Source organism: Ascaphus truei, chromosome 5, assembly GCF_040206685.1.
Source record: "Ascaphus truei isolate aAscTru1 chromosome 5, aAscTru1.hap1, whole genome shotgun sequence".
Taxonomy (NCBI): domain Eukaryota; kingdom Metazoa; phylum Chordata; class Amphibia; order Anura; family Ascaphidae; genus Ascaphus; species Ascaphus truei.
The window spans coordinates 286578109-286596761 of NC_134487.1; the positions used below are offsets into that span (position 1 = coordinate 286578109).

The window sequence follows — 18653 nt, forward strand, 5'->3', positions numbered from 1 at the left end:
CCACTCTCCCCAAAACTTTGTATAAGCAGATCACATACCCGGATCCAGAGACCCTCTCACTAAATCCATTACTCTTTCAGCGGCAGGACCCAGAAGAATGATGGGTATGACTACCCCACCAGCTCTGCTCCTGGAACTATTTCCCTGAACTCTGTGAACTGAAAACTAGAAAACGTGTCTGCAATCTTGTTCTGCACCCCTGGCACATGTTTTGCCTTGAACCAGATATTAAAATCCAATCCACTGCAATCACACCAATATTGTCAGATCTAAAGATCACCTCCCTGTTAGCCAAAACATCACCCCACAATACCACCGCCACCAGCAATGTAAATGTCAAGTTCGTCAGCAAACAGTCTTCGACCCATTCAACCGGCCATATCTCAGCACACCAGCACCCTCCAAAAAAGTCCCAAAAACCAACCGACCCTGCCTCGTCTGGGAAGAGCTCAATCCACTGGCTCTGCATTGGCTACCATAACGCCAACATCCTGCTATTTTACCGCCTAACAAATTATCCCAAACCAACAAATCCTTCTTGATACCTCGTCACTCTGATGAAATGATGCGCTGCCTTGCCCCCTGCGATGGGAAATCCAAGCTGCTGAAAAAACAAAAGCCCCATGGGCAAAGCACGTGCCACAAATTTCAAATGCCCAAACAACGACTGGAATGGTCTAAGCACGGCCTTTTTCAATCTCACGAAAACACGCACCAATTCTGTCAACTCTCCAAATTTCCTTTTGGGCAGTCTAAAAACCATCATCCACTTCAATACCCAGGAAAGAATGGCAACTCGACGGGCTCTCCATCTTTCCCCTGGCCAATGGTACCCCAGACTCTCCATAAGGTCATTAAACTTGTGAAATAACCTTGCACACACGCCCTATCCTGACTTACCGACAAAAAGGAAATCAAGGTAATGCAAGACACTATGAAGTCGAGACACATCACACAGAGCCCACCTCAAAAAAAGAACTGAAAGTTTCAAACTAACAGGACAACGAGCACCCCATCAACAAACATGGATCCACAAAAATCTCGCCCTCCAGATAACACCCAAGCAAATGAAAACAAGAGGGGTTCACCAGAAGTAAATGAAAAGCAGATTCGATGTACACCTTAGCCAAAAATGCTCCTGAACCCGGGGCTGCCAACAGCGGGGGAGAGCCGGGACAGGTGTCCAGGGCCCGGTGGCTGCGGGGGGCCCAGCTGATGGCCCTCTAGTTGCCGCCGGGCCCGGCTCCTTCCCAGCTGTGGGCCTCCCTCACTGACTGTCCCATGCCGGACTTCTGATGCTGGTGCACGCCAGGGCCTCTCTGACGTCAGCGTGCGCCGGAAACAAGCTGGGCTCAGCTTCCGGCGTGCACCGGCACGAGAGGCCCGGCGCGTGCCAGCGTCAGAAGCTCGGCGTGAGACAGTCAGTGAGGGAGGCTCACAGCTGGGGGAGAGAGCTGGACCCGGCGGCAACTAGAGGTCCGGCAGCCGGGCCCCCCGCAGCCGCTGTGCCCGGCTAGAGGCCTGACACTTTGGGAGATGGGTTTTAAAAAATATATATATTTGGAGGGTGTTTTTTTAATATATGTATTTTTTGGGTGTTTTTTTTAATATGTATTAGAGGATGGGGGGTTTATATGTATTGGGGTGTGTTTATATATATATATATAAATATCATCTGTGCGGTGTGCTGTCTTTCTTGGTTATCAGGATCCCCTGGTCACCATACTACTATATATGTGTGTGTGTGTGTGTGTGTGTGTGTGTGTGTGTGTGTGTGTGTGTGTGTGTGTGTGTGTGTGTGTGTGTGTGTGTGTGTGTGTGTGTGTGTGTGTGTGTATGTATTTGGGGGGTGTTTTTTATATGTATTTTGTGGGTGGTGGGGTTTGTATGTATTTGAGGTGGTGTTTTTCTGTTTGTATTTGGGTGCTGGGGAGGTTTGTATATATTGGGGGTAGGGTTTCTTTGTATGTATTTGGGGTGGGGCGTTGTATATATTTGAGGGTACGTTTTTTTGTATGTATTTGGGCGTGGGGTTTGTATATATTTGTGGGGCGGAAATTTTTTTGGGATGTATTTGAGGAGGGAGCTTTTTTGGTATGTATTTTGTGGGGGGGGGGATTGTGTCAGGGGGAGGGGGGATTGAGTGAGTGGGATAATTGACGGAGTGGGGAGAGAGCGAGAGGAGAGAGGGGGTGAGGGAGTGAGTGAGGAAAAGAGGGAGTAAGAGTGAGATAAAGGGGAGAGAAACACATACGAGTTGGGGAGGGATTGAGTGAGAATTTGGTAATTGATGGAGGGGAAGAGTGAGAGGGGGTAAGTGAGGAAGAGAGGGAGTAAGACGGAGCTGTAAGGATTCTGCTCGATCCAGTTGGGTTTTCACTGCGGTGCGGGTTTTCTGTCTCTCCTGCCCTTTCTGCTCTCTGTGGCCATTTTGGGTACTGGCAGCCTGCTTTATAAAGCGGCGCTTATAGTGCCGGCGATGGCGACAGAGACTTGACGGCGACGCTGACATCACTCTACGGTCGCTGGAAAAATAAAATTGAAGTGACTTCCAGCTATCGCGACCAATCTGTCGCGCCGCTCCTACTATAAGCGCACGCGACAGCTTCAATACATTTGTTTTGAAGCGACATCGCGTCACTATCGCTGTAGCCGGCACTATAAGCGCAGCCTTAGACTGCAGTTACCATAGGGAGTCGCCGAGCAAAGTTCTGTGTGTTTGCAGCTCCTGTCTGTCTTTTGCAGTTACGCCTTATCCTCTTGCTTGTTTGAGTTCCTGTTGCTGAACCCGGACCGTGACCCCGACCTCGCTGCCTTCCACCTGCCCTGACCTCCGCTTGCCTTCACGAGTTTGCACCTCTGCCGCCAGCCCTGACCTCTGCCTGTCCTCTGCTTCCATACCGACTTCGGATACTCTTACAGGACTCTGTCCCTGGGTTGTGATCGGTTATTTGCATCCCTACCTTAGCCCAGCGGGTCCGCTTCCTGATTTGAGACGAGCACCGTCACAGGAGGGTGGAGAAATACATGGGAAGAGGGGGAGAAATAGAGGGGGCTCACGTGCTGTGAAATTGGTCTGGGTCTCGCAAGACCGCCGACACGGGGGGAAGACAGTTATTAGCAAATATGGCCCACTGTCTTTATCCTTTATAAGAAAGGACTAACTCAAGTCACAAACTCACTTTATTATATTACTTTCTCTCTGCATCTGCTTTATTTGTTGTGCTTCACCTTGTTTTTACTTGTGTGTGTCAGAAAACATGTTTTATTTATTCTCACCTGGTAACTCATTGCCCTCAGTACATATTATTACTTTGTGCTTGAAGTGCTTTCAAGGTTACAATCAACAAAATAGACATCCCTTTGAGGTATGTTGTTAGTAGAGAGTCACTACTTTTCTAGGCCACAGCTCTAGCAGTGTGAGCTAAACCAGCTGATGGGTTGCAGTGCACACTGTCTACTAACAGTATACCTCCAACGGATATCTATTTTGTTGATTGTAACCTTGAAAGCACTTTAAGAACAAAGTAATAATATGTACTTAGGGCAATAAGTTACCAGGTGACATAAAATAAAACACATGTTTACTGGCACACACAATTAAAAACAAGGTGAAGCACAGCAAATAAAAGCAGATACCGAGAGAAAGAAATATAACAAAGTGACACGGTGACTTGAGTTAGTTGTTCTAATCTTATATTTTATCTTTAAGTGTTCAATGTCATTTAACCTTAGAATTTTCAAGCAGTAATTTGCTCTCGGCTTCTTGGTGGGGCTTAGTGACCTTTGTATCTATAAGCAAGAGAAAAGAAAACCCTAGCCCTTCTAAGTCTTTGGGCCGAGGCCCCCTCACCCATTGCCAGGGCACCCAATCTGTGTGTACACCGGTTTCATCCGCCGATCAGCTGTAGCAAACCGGCACCCAAGAAGCAGGCAGCAGACTCCAATCCGTATATTAAACAGTCCCTATAATAGATTGGAAAAAATATAGAGGGAGACAGGAAGAAAAGTGGAAAGAAGAGAGAAAACAAATATATCTACACATCCGGGGTATCTTTCCCTGGTTTGCCATGGGTCGCCGGTCAAGGAGATGGCCGCGGACTCGCCGAGAGTCGGTTTTGTATCTTTTGTCTCTGGGCAACCGCGCCCTCAGCCGATCGATCGTTGTCCGTGTTATCTTCTCGAGGTCTTCGGTGCTGGCCCGAGCCCTCCCTGGGAGTCAGACCAGTACCCACAGAAAGGATGCTGATTCCTCTGGGTAACGGAGGGAGACCTGTCTGCCTTCATGGTTCACCACCAAGCGGAACGGAAAGGCCCACCGGTAACGAATACCCCTTTCCTGAAGTACCATTGTCACTGGACACAGCCCTCTCCTCCTCTCAATTGTCATCCTGGACAGATTCTGGAAGATCTGGATGGAACTGTTTTCAAATTCAATTGAGCCTCTGTTTCTGCAGCCTTTTATAATCATTTCCTTGGTTGCATATTGGTGGAGTCTTAGGACCACATCTCTGCTTTTGGGGTCCTCAAATCTCGGTCCTAGGGCTCTGTGAGCTCTGTCCATCAGAAGATCGCCATCTTGTAACTGGGGGTCAATTGACATAAACAGTCTCTTAAGATATGGCTGGAGGGCTTCTGCGGAGACCGACTCAGGGACATGACAGATTCGTAAATTCTGCCTTCGCTCCCTGTTCTCTAGATCATCTATACCATCCCTCCTAGCTCTTATCTCTTCATTGAGACGCAGGACCTCATCGTCAGTATTTACCTGATTTTGTAAAGAAATGCCCATTTTATTTTCAAGCTCCGTAGTTCTTTTAGCCAATAAAGAAACTTCTGCTTTAAATTCCTTTACAGCTCTATCCAGAGCTGACTGAATGCCAGCATGCATTTCTTTCAGCATGTTCTGGAGGTCTTGTTAAATCATTCCTGCTTCTCCCTCTGCCATACTCGGCTCCCTGTCAGGAACAGCTCTCCCCACTGCCTCTTCTCCTGCTGTAGCCCTCTCTGACGAGTTTCTTAGGGTGGCCTTTCTATCAAACATGTCCCCCTCAGGTCTTGCAGCTTGCCTCTCACCTTCCCTGATTGTTGTTGCAGCCACACACTCCCGTGCGCTCAGCTCGGCGGCGCCATCTCTATTCCTTCTTCTCTCCGCTGCCGCTGGCTGTCCGTAGCTGTAGCGGAAGAGACCAGGGGTCCCCGGCTTCGGCATTTTTTTTGTAGTCATCCTCGCTGGTTCCCCCGGCTGGTGCGGCTTTTTGCGGGTCTGATTAGAGTGGCGATCAGGGGCTATAGTTAAATCTATCGGCGGAGTGCCCGGAGCTACCCTAGCTCGCGTGCATCCGCGATGACGTCACGCTAATCTTCTAATCTTATAAAGAATAAAGACAGTGGGCCATATTTACTAACAAGTGTTCAGCCATAAGGTACCTTCGGTGCTGAAATACATTACAGCCTATTCACATAAATGGACTGTTAGGCTGCGGTCCCAGTCATCACTGTGACAAGCGTCCGGCGGGCGGAGCGTGCACAGCGCTTTAACCGTGATCTGTGGTCCTTAGGGAGAGAGGGAGATTGCGATGGGAAGGGGCGTGGTCGGAGTTTTGTGGGGGCGTGACCATGACCTCACGCGGCTTGTTTGCCCTCATTGGGTGACCCGCCGGCGGGGCGTGGCCACGCCTCCATCGTCAGTTCTGAACTCAATTCCATTGAGTTAAAAAAAGCTGTCAGTACGGTGCGGCTGCACCCTCAGCGGGAAGGCGAGTACTGGGCCCAGCCCCATTGGGGGCGGTGCTTTTACGCCCAGCGCACGCCGAGGTGTGCGCTGTAGCAGTTACTGGGACCACACCCTAAGGTGTCTTCCCGCTCCACAAGGTTTCTCATCGAAGAAGACTGCTTATTACATATGCTTCTTTATATCAGAAGTGGGTGCTTTGTACCGCTATGAGCACTCAATGAGAAGTAGAGCTCAAAACTTAGTATACAGTGACAGTGATGCTAGTCATCTGCTGGCTTAGCTCACACTATTAGAGCTGCTGAATAACAGAGGTTGTGTGGGTTCAACTTCTGATCCTGTTGGGTCTGACACCATACCCTTGTCCTCATGAGTGGCCTTAGACTTGTCAAACCCAATAACACTTTATGTACTGAGGGAAGGCAGTGAATTCACTTCCTGCAAATTTCAGAGATTTATTTATTTTAAAATAAAGTATTTCAATTCAGTTTGTGTCAGGCAGATGGCACCGTGAATATTATTGTCCCTGTTCTGTTATACCGTAGCCTCCTTTGTGGATATCCATCATGTAGCACCAAAATGAGTGCTCATATCTGTAGTAGATCTGTCCCCTTGCTTTCTTTAAAAGTAGACCACTTCCACTTCCTGGTTGATGGTGTAATATTCCTTGTGGAGCACACCTGATATACCTGTGAGATATGCTAATAGCTAGATTAACTACATGTGGGAGCCGTGAGCAGCTCAAAAGTATGATGTGACAGTGATGCTACCCATCAGCTGGTTTAGTTCACACTGCTAGAGCAGTGGCCTAGAAAAGCAGTGATTGTGGGTTCTAGTCCTGTTGGGTCTGATACAATTCCAGTCATTAGGTTGGCGCTTTAGGCTTAACTCTATATAGTTTGTATGGAAATCCTTTTAGGAAGGATGGGAAGGGACGGGACTCATTTAAATATACTCCGCATATTTTATTTATAAAAATGTGTTACCAGGAAGTAATACATTGAGAGTTACCTCTCGTTTTCAAGTATGTCCTGGGCACAGAGTTATAAAAAAATACATGGTTACATTAAAAGAACAAGTTTATAAAGTGAATTCACAGACATTTCATGGACAGATAGATTTGAAAATTGGGAACAGAGGATAAAGGGCTTGTGAGTTTCAGATTGAAATAGAGCAGCTTTAACATCACTTTAACATCACCAAACATCAGCGAATGGCAGGAAATGGCTCAAACCCTTTGGCTGCCCTTCGGCTGCGTCAAAGGCTGTCCGCCTTTGGGGCAATGCAGACGTACAGTGGGGTAGTTGAGATTGAATCTTTTGCAGCTGTGAACAAAAAGTTCTTTGTGTCCTCTTGGCTCATTAACATTCCAGTGGGTGGGGTTGAAGTTCCACAAAGTACAAGCACATGTTAACCCTTAGCAACCTGGTCCTGTGCAGAGGGAGCAGTTCCCAGCCGGGTACCGTAGGTGTGCTTTAATTTCAGCAACGGCATATATATATGCAAATACAACTGTATGCTCATATGACATGCAAATGAGCACACAGTGTCACTTTTTGCCTCAAAACCCCTTTTTAACATGGTTCCCTATAGGCTTAAGCTTGCTGCATGGTCACAGCTTTGAGCACAGCCAGGGTTAAGGTGCATACCCAGAAAACCACCCACAGACAGCTGTTTCGACCTTAATGGGTCTCATCAGTGTGGGGTTGATTTTAACTGGGTATGCAAAGAGGCTATGGGATAGGCTATACCATAATACTGAGTTAAGTTATGGTGAGTAAAAAAAGTGACTGGAGACACTGATGGGTTTGGTCTTAACAATCTGCGGAATTACCGGAAATGGATTTGGGCTGGTTCGCTGGAAGTCAATGCAGGGGCATAAGAAACCATCTTTTTTTCCCAACAACAAGGAAGAAAGCGGCTCCAACAAGAGAGGTAGAAGGTTGGATGAAACCTTTAGAAATGTTCTCTCAGCACTTGCAGCTCAGGTTCAGAGAGGGAATAAATTATTCTGAAGGAGGTGGCAGCCCCTGACAGCAATTCAATAGGACAGTCACATGGTAGGTGTGGAGGAAGCGTACCTGCATTTATTTTATTACGAGTCCTGAAATTCTTGACATTGTGGTGGTAGTGTACCAGAATGGGTGGAAGAAATTTCTCAGATTGCCATCCTACTAGGTGGGCTCTTTGGAGGCAGGTAACAAAGTTCACAATGCTCTGAAGGAAAGTAAGCATTATGGTTTTCCTGTTGATTTGAGGGTTATAGACCACCAGCCAGGGAATACCCAAATAACTGGAAATGTAGGTGAAGGAATGAGGTTGAATGATAGTAGAGAACCGTTGACTATGTTCATCTTCACAGGAGAGGCCTTGGAACTGGCCAAAAGCAAGTTATCTTTGGCATATTCAAGGTCCATGAAATTCCCTCCCACCCCTGTCAATCATAGTAGTAGTAGAGATATTCCGAGTACCTTCTTAAAGAATAATATAATGTTGCTATCCTCGAGTGGTAAAAAATATGGGTTGTGATAGAGACTGCAGCTGTTGATAGTGAACAGCATTCACGGTATGCAAATGTTGTTGTCCTTGAGCAGACAGAGGCTTCCTTGGTCTTGGTCCAGGAAATGGAACCTCTGTGCTGATTCATTCCAGATTGTGTCAGCGACCCATCTATGGAATTGCACCCGCCAGTCTCACCCCCCCCACTGAGCCTACCTCCTGCACCACCCTCCTGTCGAGCCTACCTCCTCCCCCGCCCCCGCCCCCCGAGCCTACCTCCTGCCCCAGGCAGCAGCCGCAGGGATCAGGGGCAGGTGGGGAAGCAAGGCAAAACAATGGACGGAATTGCCTCTGAAGCATCTGGCGGGCAGGGAAGCAGCACCCACCCGGTCAAGGTCAGTCATCCACCCAGGCAGTCAGTCATCCAGGCAGTCATTCACCCACCCAGGCAGTCAGTCACCCACCCACGTGCCTTCAATTTCCCCTCCAAAACCAGCCCCACCACCTGGCCTGCCAATTGAAGGCCCTCCCTCCCGCCGGTTGAAGCCTCCAACCCCCCCCCCCCCCCCGGCCGGTTGAAGCTTGGGCCGATTGAAGGCCCCCCTGCGGGGGCCGGTTGAAGAGAGGTTCTGTAATTCATTTTAGTCCCATACTGTACTTTACCCCGTAGGTCCATACTTAACCACTCCCCCCCCCCCGGGCCCATACTTAACCCCCCCTGGCCCATACTTAACCCCAGGCCCATACTTAACCCCCCCCCCCCCCCCCCAGGACCATACTCAAAAAAAAACACCTTCCAGGCCCATACTTAACCCCCCACCCCCAGGCCCATACTAAATCCCCCCCGGGCCTTTTGTCACATAGGATGCAGCATTGGGTATCTTTGTCGTTTGTTGAAAATATTAAAATAAACAGACTGCATTGTAATGTTTTTTTCGTATTACAATAAGAAGAAAAGAGTTAAGTAAAAGTTGCGCGCTTACATTTTTCCGTGGTAGGTGCGCTATGGGTTGGGCCTGCTCCTTTCCTTTGTCCTGGGCCCCATGTTTTCTGTTGGCGGCCCTGCTTAGGCTTGTTACCTATAGTAAAGTATAAATTCACAGTCTCTTGCATAGTGTTAGTAATGCCCCATATCGAATGGGCCTTTCAGGAATACACTTCAGGCTCCAGGTTTAGCAACCCATGATCTGTACTGCTTACTGTCTTCAAACCTATTTGATCAGGAATGCATAAGGAACCTTCCAGTTGGGACAGCCCCAACATACTCCGGAGTTACTATGTAGAGAGCTCTTTACATCTTAAAACACATGACTATACACGCAAACCTATTTACAGGACTCACAGTGAGGACGTCAGCCATATCTCTGAAGAACCTGCTTCTAGACATTGGGTGGAGCAATATATACCTTCTATCTACCTATGATGGCATCACGGTCACAAGACATACTTGGCAGGGGCGATCCCTACTGCATAGTCGCCTTACAGCACATGATGGGTGGAAAGTAACCAGAGTGAGCCCACCCATTCTAGAATTAGAAGTCCCCTAAGGGGGAAAGGGGGAGGGGGGGCTACGTATGTGTGTGATATGTAAACCAGAATAGAAGGAGATATAACACAATAAGTGCATCAAACATAGAAGCCTACAATAGGAAAAATAATTCCTGCCCCGCAGAGCTTACAATCTTTATCAACACATTTTGAAGCAATGAGTTGCAGACCTTTCTGGCAGCTAAGGGGTTATGAGTTTGTAGAGAGATGAAAGTGAAAAAGTCTTTAAACCCCTTTACCCCCTTATACTGACCTTTGTAATGTGGATGTTCAGGGTTCATGTCTGCTTTTTTTTTTTTATTACATACAACATTAGCATTGCTGACACAACACAGGGCAGCAGTAAATGAGGGAGGAGGTTGAAACCAGTCAGGTACTTCTCCGTTCTCTCCCCATCTCCTGGGGACCAGTGAAGGTGGTGACTGGACAGGTGACTCCACCCTACCCCAAACCGCCTCTTCTCAGCTTACACCAACAGAAACCTTCTTAATGACCCTTGTGATGGGGAGCAGGTTAGTTTTGTGTTCAGGTGCTCACATGAGCAGGGGAAAAACTCAGGGATAAGGAAACAAGTTCAATACCCAAACCCTCCTGAGAGAGAAGAGAGCGGAGGACTGAGAAACAAGAAGAGGTAAGTGTGACCTGAGAACACACCTTTATGATACCCAGGGCTGCCAACAGAAATCATGGGGCCCAGGACAAATGAAAGGAGCAGGCCTTAACCCCCCCCACCTCCCGAACCCAGAGAACACCTACCACAAAAAAAACATTTTTTTTGCGCACAACTTTTACTTAACTGTTTTCTTCTCCTTGTAATACGGAAAAAAACATCACAATGCAATCTGTTTATTTTTATATTTTCAACAAAAGACAAAGATACCCAATGCTACATCCAATGTGATAAAAGGCCCGGGGGGGATTCAGTATGGGCCTGGCGGGGGGGGGGGGGTTATATATGGGCCTGGGGGGATTATGTATGGGCCTGGGGGGGGTTAAGTATAGGCCTGGGGGGAGGGGTTTAAGTATGGCCTGGGAGGGGGAGGGGGTTAAGTATGGGCCTGGGGGGAAGGGGGTTAAGAAAGGGTGGGTGACTGACTGACTGCCTGGGTGGGTGGGTGAGTGGGTGACTGCCTCGGGTGACTGACTGCCGGGGTGGGTGACTGACTGCCTGGGTGGGTAACTGACTGGGTTACTGACTGGGTGGCGACTGACTGCCGTCTTCCCCCTGTTGAGGTTCCGCACTGCGGGGTGCGCTCAGGATGGCGTCCCTGTTCCGGAGCGAGGAGATGTGCCTGACCCAGCTGTTCCTGCAGGTGGAGGCTGGTTACTGCTGCATTGCGGAGCTGGGAGAACTGGGGCTGGTGCAGTTCAGAGATGTGAGTATCAGGAAGCAGGAAGAGAGGGGTCTCCCGGCCTTGGGGGAGGGCAGGGAAAGGCGAGAGCCTGTGCTCTGTGTATGGGAGTCCTGGGTGGTGTCTGCGGGAGGCCTGGTGGCCAGACAGAGCAGTTGCCGCTGGGACCTGGCTCTCCCCACCTGCAGGCCTCTTCCTCTCTCTGTCCCATTCCAGGCCCCTCTGACTTAAGCGCGCACGGGGCCTCCCACTCATGCTGCTGCAAGCCGGAAGCTGGGCCAAGCTTACTTCCGCGCGCAGACGTCAGAGAAGTCCGTCACAGTGACGTCAGAGGGCCCGGCATGGGACAGAGGGAGGAAGAGGCCTGCAGGTGGGGAGAGCCAGGGCCTGGTGGCAACTGTTTTGTCCGGCCACCGGACCTGGGACACTTGTCCCTTCTGTCCCCCCCTGTTGGCGGCTATGAAGGCCGCTACTTGGGTTGCCGGGAGAGAAGCAGACCAACTAGACCCACAGTGCACCCCTCCCACTCCTCTCGGTATGCTCGTGCAGAGCAGGACGGGGCAGGGAGAACGGACCAGCGAGAGCTGGCCAATAGACGTACAGTAGCAGGAGACCATCGGAGGAGCTGGGAAGCAGGTAGGTCTGATCAGGGGGAAAGGGGCAGGCACTGAGGGCCATGGTGGGTGACCTCAGGGTGGCCCCTTCCCTCACATATTTTTGCTGATATTTAAATGGGAAACATCTCCAAATTGGGGTCTCCCATTACTCCGGGGTGTCCTCCTGTGAAACCTGCTGCTTTTCCTTCCAGCTGAACATCAGCGTCAACAACTTCCAGAGGAGGTTTGTGAACGAGGTCCGTCGGAGCGAGGCCATGGAGAGGATCCTACGTGAGTACAGATGACTTCTGCACACAACCCATTCTTCTCCATAGAGCTGAAGACCCTGCTACCCAGTGCCTTAAAAAGTAATGACATCTGTTTAACCTCTGTGAGCAGTAATTCTGACCATGTCTGAGAGAGTTATACATTATCTGTGCGTGAGAAGCAGAAAGGGACACAGACCTTCTATAAACAAATCCATTACAAAAAAATGTTTTAAATAGAAAGTGCAACCATAAGTTAAGCAAATTAAAAACTAGTTGTACTCTGGGGTTATACATTAAAAATGAGTGATACACCGTAACTCATAGTACCATTTCGACCACTGCTGTTATCCCATGAGAACTTGTGCCAATATGCACTAACCATCAATGTGAGTATTACAGCACTGTCGGCCATGGCAGTTAACCCGAGTCGGGGTGCGATGCTCTGTGTCAGAGTGTAATGCTCTGGGTCAAGGTGCGATGCTCTGGGTTGGGGTGTGATGATGCTCTGGGTCAGGGTATAATGCTCTAGGTCGGGGTATGATGCTCTGTGTCGGGGTGTGATGCTCTGTGTCGGGGTGCGATGCTCTGTGTCGGGGTGCGATGCTCTGGGTCAGGGTGAGATGCTCTGGGTTGGGGTGCGATGATGCTCTGGGTCAGGGTATAATGCTCTAGGTCGGGGTATGATGCTCTGTGTCGGGGTGTGATGCTCTGTGTCGGGGTGCGATGCTCTGGGTCAGGGTGCGATGCTCTGGGTCTGGGTGCAATGCTCTGGGTTGGGGTGCGATGATGCTCTGGGTCAGGGTGCGATGCTCTGGGTTGGGTGCGATGATGCTCTGGGTCAGGGTATAATGCTCTAGGTCGGGGTATGATGCTCTGTGTCGGGGTGTGAGGCTCTGGGTCGGGGTGCGATGCTCTGGGTCGGGGTGTGAAGCTCTGGGTCGGGGTGCGATGCTCTGGGTCGGGGTGTGAAGCTCTGGGTCGGGGTGCGATGCTCTGGGTCGGGGTGTGAAGCTCTGGGTCGGGGTGCGATGCTCTGGGTCGGGGTGTGATGCTCTGGGTCGGGGTGTGATACTCTTCTTCGGGTGCATTTTGCTGGGTTGCAGTGCGATGCTCTGCTTTGGAGAAGGGTGTGAATCCATGGTATAGGGTGCGATGCTCTGCATCTCCCCCTCACAGTCTTTTATACCTGATCACCCGATTCACACTCACAACTGATACTCTGTTACCCCATAAGTGCTAATACTCTGCTCCTGTCCAACAGATATCATGGTTACACCGGACAGAACCTTATGGCTCCTACTAACTCGTTAGAATAAAAGCTGGCGCCTCCGCAAGTTCCCTGATAGTGAATGGGTTAAACAAATGTGCAAGTATGTTTAGCGCCTCCGCATGTGAGAGCAGGTCCCCATGAGAGGGTTATTAGATGTACCTGACAGTAACGTGCGCTGAGCCCTGCGGTCCCCTCTGTCTCTCTCAGGGTTTCTGGAGAGTGAGATGGAAAATGATAAGATTGTGATTCAGACGCCAGAGAAGATCCCGCAGACTCCGCTGCCCCGAGAAATGATTGACCTGGAGGTGAGAGAGAGAACGGCAGCGTGAGGGGAACTGACAGTGAGGCAGAGGAGCTAAAGAATGCGTGCGATAGTGACACAGCCCCCCTCCCTGTGTGTGTGACACAGCCCCCCTCCCTGTGTGTGTGACACTAACAGTGACACAGCCCCCCTCCCTGTGTGTGTGACACAGCCCCCCTCCCTGTGTGTGTGACACAGCCCCCCTCCCTGTGTGTGTGACACAGCCCCCCTCCCTGGGTGTGTGACACAGCCCCCCTCCCTGTGTGTGATAGTGACACAGCCCCCTCCCTGTGTGTGTGACACAGCCCCCCTCCCTGTGTGTGTGACACAGCCCCCCTCCCTGTGTGTGACAGTGACACAGCCCCCCTCCCTGTGTGTGTGACACAGCCCCCCTCCCTGTGTGTGTGACACAGCCCCCTCCATGTGTGTGACACTAACAGAGCCCCTCTCCCTGTGTGTGACACAGCCCCCCTCCCTGTGTGTGTGACACTAACAGAGCCCCTCCCCCTGTGCGTGTGATAGGGACAGAGTGACAGATCCCCTCTCCCTGTGTGTGACACTAACAGAGCCCCACCACCCTGTGCGTGTGATAGTGACAGAGTGACACAGCCCCCCTCCCTGTGTGTGGGACACTAACAGAGTGACACAGCCCCTCTCCCTGTGTGTGTGAGTGTGACGGAGTTACCGAGCCCCTCTCACTGTGTGTGTTAGTGTGACGGAGTGACAGAGCCCCTCTCACTGTGTGTGTGAGTGTGACGGAGTGACAGAGCCCCTCTCACTGTGTGTGTGAGTGTGACGGAGTGACAGAGACCCTCTCACTGTGTGTGAGTGACAGAGCCCCTCTCCGTGTGTGTGTGTGTCTGTGTGTGTGTGTGTGTGTGTGAGACGGAGACGGAGTGTGTGCCCCTCTCCCTGTGTGTGTGTGTGACAGTGACACAGCTCCCCTCCCTGTGTGTGTGACACTAACAGAGTGACAGAGCCCCTCTCCCTGTGTGTGTGTGTGACAGATCCCTTCTCCCTGTGTGTGTGTGTGTGTGTGTGACAGATCCCTTCTCCCTGTGTGTGTGTGTGAGTGGCAGATCCCCTCTCCCTGTGTGTGTGTGACAGATCCCTTCTCCCTGTGTGTGTGTGACAGATCCCCTCTCCCTGTGTGTGTGTGTGACAGATCCCCTCTCCCTGTGTGTGTGTGACAGATCCCCTCTCCCTGTGTGTGTGTGACAGATCCCCTCTCCCTGTGTGTGTGTGACAGATCCCTTCTCCCTGTGTGTGAGTGACAGATCCCCTCTCCCTGTGTGTGTGTGACAGATCCCCTCTCCCTGTGTGTGTGTGACAGATCCCCTCTCCCTGTGTGTGAGTGACAGATCCCCTCTCCCTGTGTGTGTGTGACAGTTTCCTTCTCCCTGTGTGTGTGTGTGACAGATCCCCTCTCCTTGTGTGTGTGTGATAGATCCCCTCTCCCTGTGTGTGTGTGACAGAGCCCCTCTCCCTTTGTGTGTGTGACAGATCCCCTCTTCCTGTGTGTGAGTGACAGATCCCCTCTTCCTATGTGTGAGTGACAGATCCCCTCTCCCTGTGTGAGTGTGACAGATCCCCTCTCCGTGTGTGTGTGTGTGTGTGTGTGTGTGTGTGTGTGTGTGTGTGTGTGTGTGTGTGACAGAGTCCCTCTCCCTGTGTGTGAGTGACAGAGCCCCTCTCCCTGTGTGTGTGAGAGTGACGGACTGACAGAGACCCTCTCCCTGTGTGTGACAGTGTCAGACTGTGAGAGATCCTCTCCCTGTGTGTGTGAGTGACAGATCCCCTTTCCCTGTGTGTGTGAGAGTGACAGATCCCCTCTTCGTGTGTGTGTGTGTGTGTGTGTGTGTGTGTGTGTGTGTGTGTGTGTGTGTGTGTGTGTGTGTGTGTGTGTGTGTGTGTGTGTGTGTGTGTGTGTGTGTGTGTGACAGAGTCCCTCTCCCTGTGTGTGAGTGACAGAGCCCCTCTCCCTGTGTGTGTGAGAGTGACGGACTGACAGAGACCCTCTCCCTGTGTGTGACAGTGTCAGACTGTGAGAGATCCTCTCCCTGTGTGTGTGAGTGACAGATCCCCTTTCCCTGTGTGTGTGAGAGTGACAGATCCCCTCTTCGTGTGTGTGTGTGTGTGTGTGTGTGTGTGTGTGTGTGTGTGTGTGTGACAGAGACCCTCTCCCTGTGTGTGACAGTGACAGACTGAAAGAGCCTCTCTCACTTTGTGAGTGTGACGGAGTGACAGATCCCCTCTAACCTGTGAGTGTGAGTGACAGAGCCCCTCTCCCTGTGTGTGTGTGACAGAGCCCCACACCTGTGTGTGTGACGGAGTGACAGAGCCCCTCTCCCTGTGTGTGTGACAGTGACAGAGCCCCTCTCCCTGTGTGTGTGTGACAGTGACAGAGCCCCTCTCCCTGTGTGTGTGACAGTGACAGAGCCCCTCTCCCTGTGTGTGTGACAGTGACAGATCCCCTCTCCCTGTGTGTGTGTGTGAGTGACAGAACCCCTCTCCATGTGTGTGTGTGACATTGACAGAGACCGTGTGTGTGTGTGTGTGTGTGTGTGTGTGTGTGTGTGTGTGTGTGTGTGTGTGTGTGTGTGTGTGTGTGTGTGTGTGTGTGTGTGTGTGTGTGTGTGTGTGTGTGTGTGTGTGTGTGTGTGTGTGTGTGTGTGTGTGTGTGACAGATCCCCTCTCCCTGTATATGACACTAGCACAGACTGCACCCTTGTCACCCTTTAAAAGGACCCCCTATGCTTCTCTAATAGACGGTTCTGGAGAAGCTGGAGGGAGAGCTGCAGGAGGTGAACAGGAACCAGCAGACACTGAAACAGAACTTCTTGGAGCTCACAGAACTCAAGCAGCTTCTGAAGAAGACACAGGATTTCTTCGAGGTATTTTTTTGATTTAAATATATTACGAGGATAGATACATTGATATTTAGACCGCATTTTTAGGAATGTCCTTGGCTATCACAAAGACAGACCGCAATTACCAGCTGGAAATGTGCATTATTCTTTGTTGCAGAGCAGTGCCTTGCTGATCCCTGGGAAAGCTGCAGACCAAAAGCAATATCCTACTGTACATGTGTATTTTTTTTTTAAATAAATAAATTCTGTACTATGAGAAAATATTTGTAGCATTAAAAAACAACAACTCTGAATTACATTTTTTATGTATTATAATGTAACAAGCATTTTTTGTTTCTATAGCAACCATCTACAATATTACATCCCCTTCCTCTTCTGAAACAAGTTCTGTCTACCCCTTTTTGAGCCCTGCCCTCTCTAGCAGTGCACCAATTGTATCTAGTGACTGCCTGGTCACATGATCTTCCCCTCAGAGCTTTGCATCTTTGGTCCTCTTCTGCTGCACTGACGGCCATTTAGTGAACCCCCGAGCTGAATCTTCGCCGATCTATCACAGGAGATCGGATCAATTGGCAACTTAGCTAATTACTTATCATTGTGTGGATTGTATTGATGCACATATTAAAGGGAATAAATAAATTAAAGCTTGGACTGCGGCTTTAATGGGGCTTGTGCTGTTTGTAGCTGCTGATCCCTAATGTCAGAACCTCATACATTGTAACAAATATTCACTGATACACACCGATACATACACAGAGCAACACACCCACTAACTACACTAACACAAAGATACACATACTGATACAGATACAAAGAAACACACCCAGTACATAGACTAACAAAATGATATGCACACGAATACAGACACAGAAGCACACACAGTACATACTGTACACTAACACAATAATACACACACTTGATGATGGACATACAGTACAGTAAAGCTACTGACAAACACAGACAGACTCAGTTGTCAAAGTGGGATGTTTTCGAGGAGGGGGTAACAGTCAGCCACTGGTTTTTTTATTTACCGGTTCACAGAACCACTATTATTTATATACAGGTCCATAGGGGCACTACTTTTTTGTTACATACAGTACTTGATGTTCATTTTTATTGAAAGAAAATGCATTTATTTTAGCACGCTTCTCTCATTTTCTGTTTTTTAAGCATAAATATTGGATAAAGTTTGCGAATATATGGTCAAAATGACATTTTCATCAAATATTTACTAAATTCTGATTATTAAATGTCCCACACAGTGCCACTACTTTTTAAGTCACATCGACCACTGGAAAATGGACATCCTGACCAAATACAAGAATAGACACAGGCTTGCACACACACATTCGCACACGTACCCACACACAGGGCCGCTGACAGATTTCCCGGGGCCCAGGACTACAACTTCAAACAAACCCCCTCACCCCCCATGTCAGCAGTCATGCGAGCCCCCTCCTCTATTCCCCCCCCCCCCCCCTCTCCCCTTGTATTTCTCATGCCCATCTCACTCTTATCCCTCTCTCTTCCTCACTCCCTCTTACACCCCTCTCACTCTCCCCCATCACTCCACTACCTCCCTCTCACACACTCCCGCTTCCTCCTCACACTCATTCCCTCCTCACCCCCCTGGCCACACACACACACAATTCCCCCCAATACCCATACAATTCCCCCCCATAATTAGGGTGACCATATTTGTCCAGGCAAAAACCGAGACTTATTAAATTATTGTACTATTATATAAAATGCTGACATTCTTGTCTAAAAGGCTGCTACACCCTTATCTTACCTATAGTAATAAATGTGACACTTTGTTTCCAGGCAGAAGCTAACCTTCCCGATGACTTCTTTAATGAGGACACAAGCAGCCTGTTGGAACTCAGGACCGTGCCCTCAGCTGCGGCAGCTGGGAAGCTGGGGTAGGGGCAGCACTAATTCTATGGGGGCGCGGTGTATCAAGGAAATTACTGTGCATTTCTGGGGTTAAAAAAATCCCAAAGAAAGCTATAGGAATGGTTGTCTTTGATTAAATCTCATTATTTGACCCAAAAACTGCACCACGTTTTTTTTACTGCGCTGAAGACAGAGAAGCTTGCGATCAGTACACAGTCACACACAAGCGCAGTTTAAAATATGATTTCCGTGCGCCAATTTTGCTAATAAAACCCAAAATATGTGCGATGCTTAGTACATTTGGCCCTGGTGTGTCTG

The 18653-nt window shown here is 49.6% G+C and overlaps 1 protein-coding gene across 2 annotated transcripts in view; it reads left to right on the forward strand.

Moving 5' to 3' along the window:
- LOC142496097 (V-type proton ATPase 116 kDa subunit a 4-like) overlaps positions 1–18653 on the forward strand; it is a 115180-nt gene that overhangs the window by 76044 nt on the left and 20483 nt on the right. Inside the window, exons 1-6 of one of the 2 annotated variants that reach the window (XM_075602497.1) lie at positions 10197–10412; positions 11015–11157; positions 11942–12020; positions 13476–13573; positions 16338–16463; positions 18264–18361. In XM_075602497.1, the coding sequence (XP_075458612.1) occupies positions 11041–11157; positions 11942–12020; positions 13476–13573; positions 16338–16463; positions 18264–18361 (518 nt within the window). In that variant the 5' untranslated portion in view covers positions 10197–10412; positions 11015–11040. Of the gene's footprint in view, positions 1–10196; positions 10413–11014; positions 11158–11941; positions 12021–13475; positions 13574–16337; positions 16464–18263; positions 18362–18653 lie in introns of those variants that run through there. The other variant, XM_075602498.1, reaches the window with a different exon arrangement.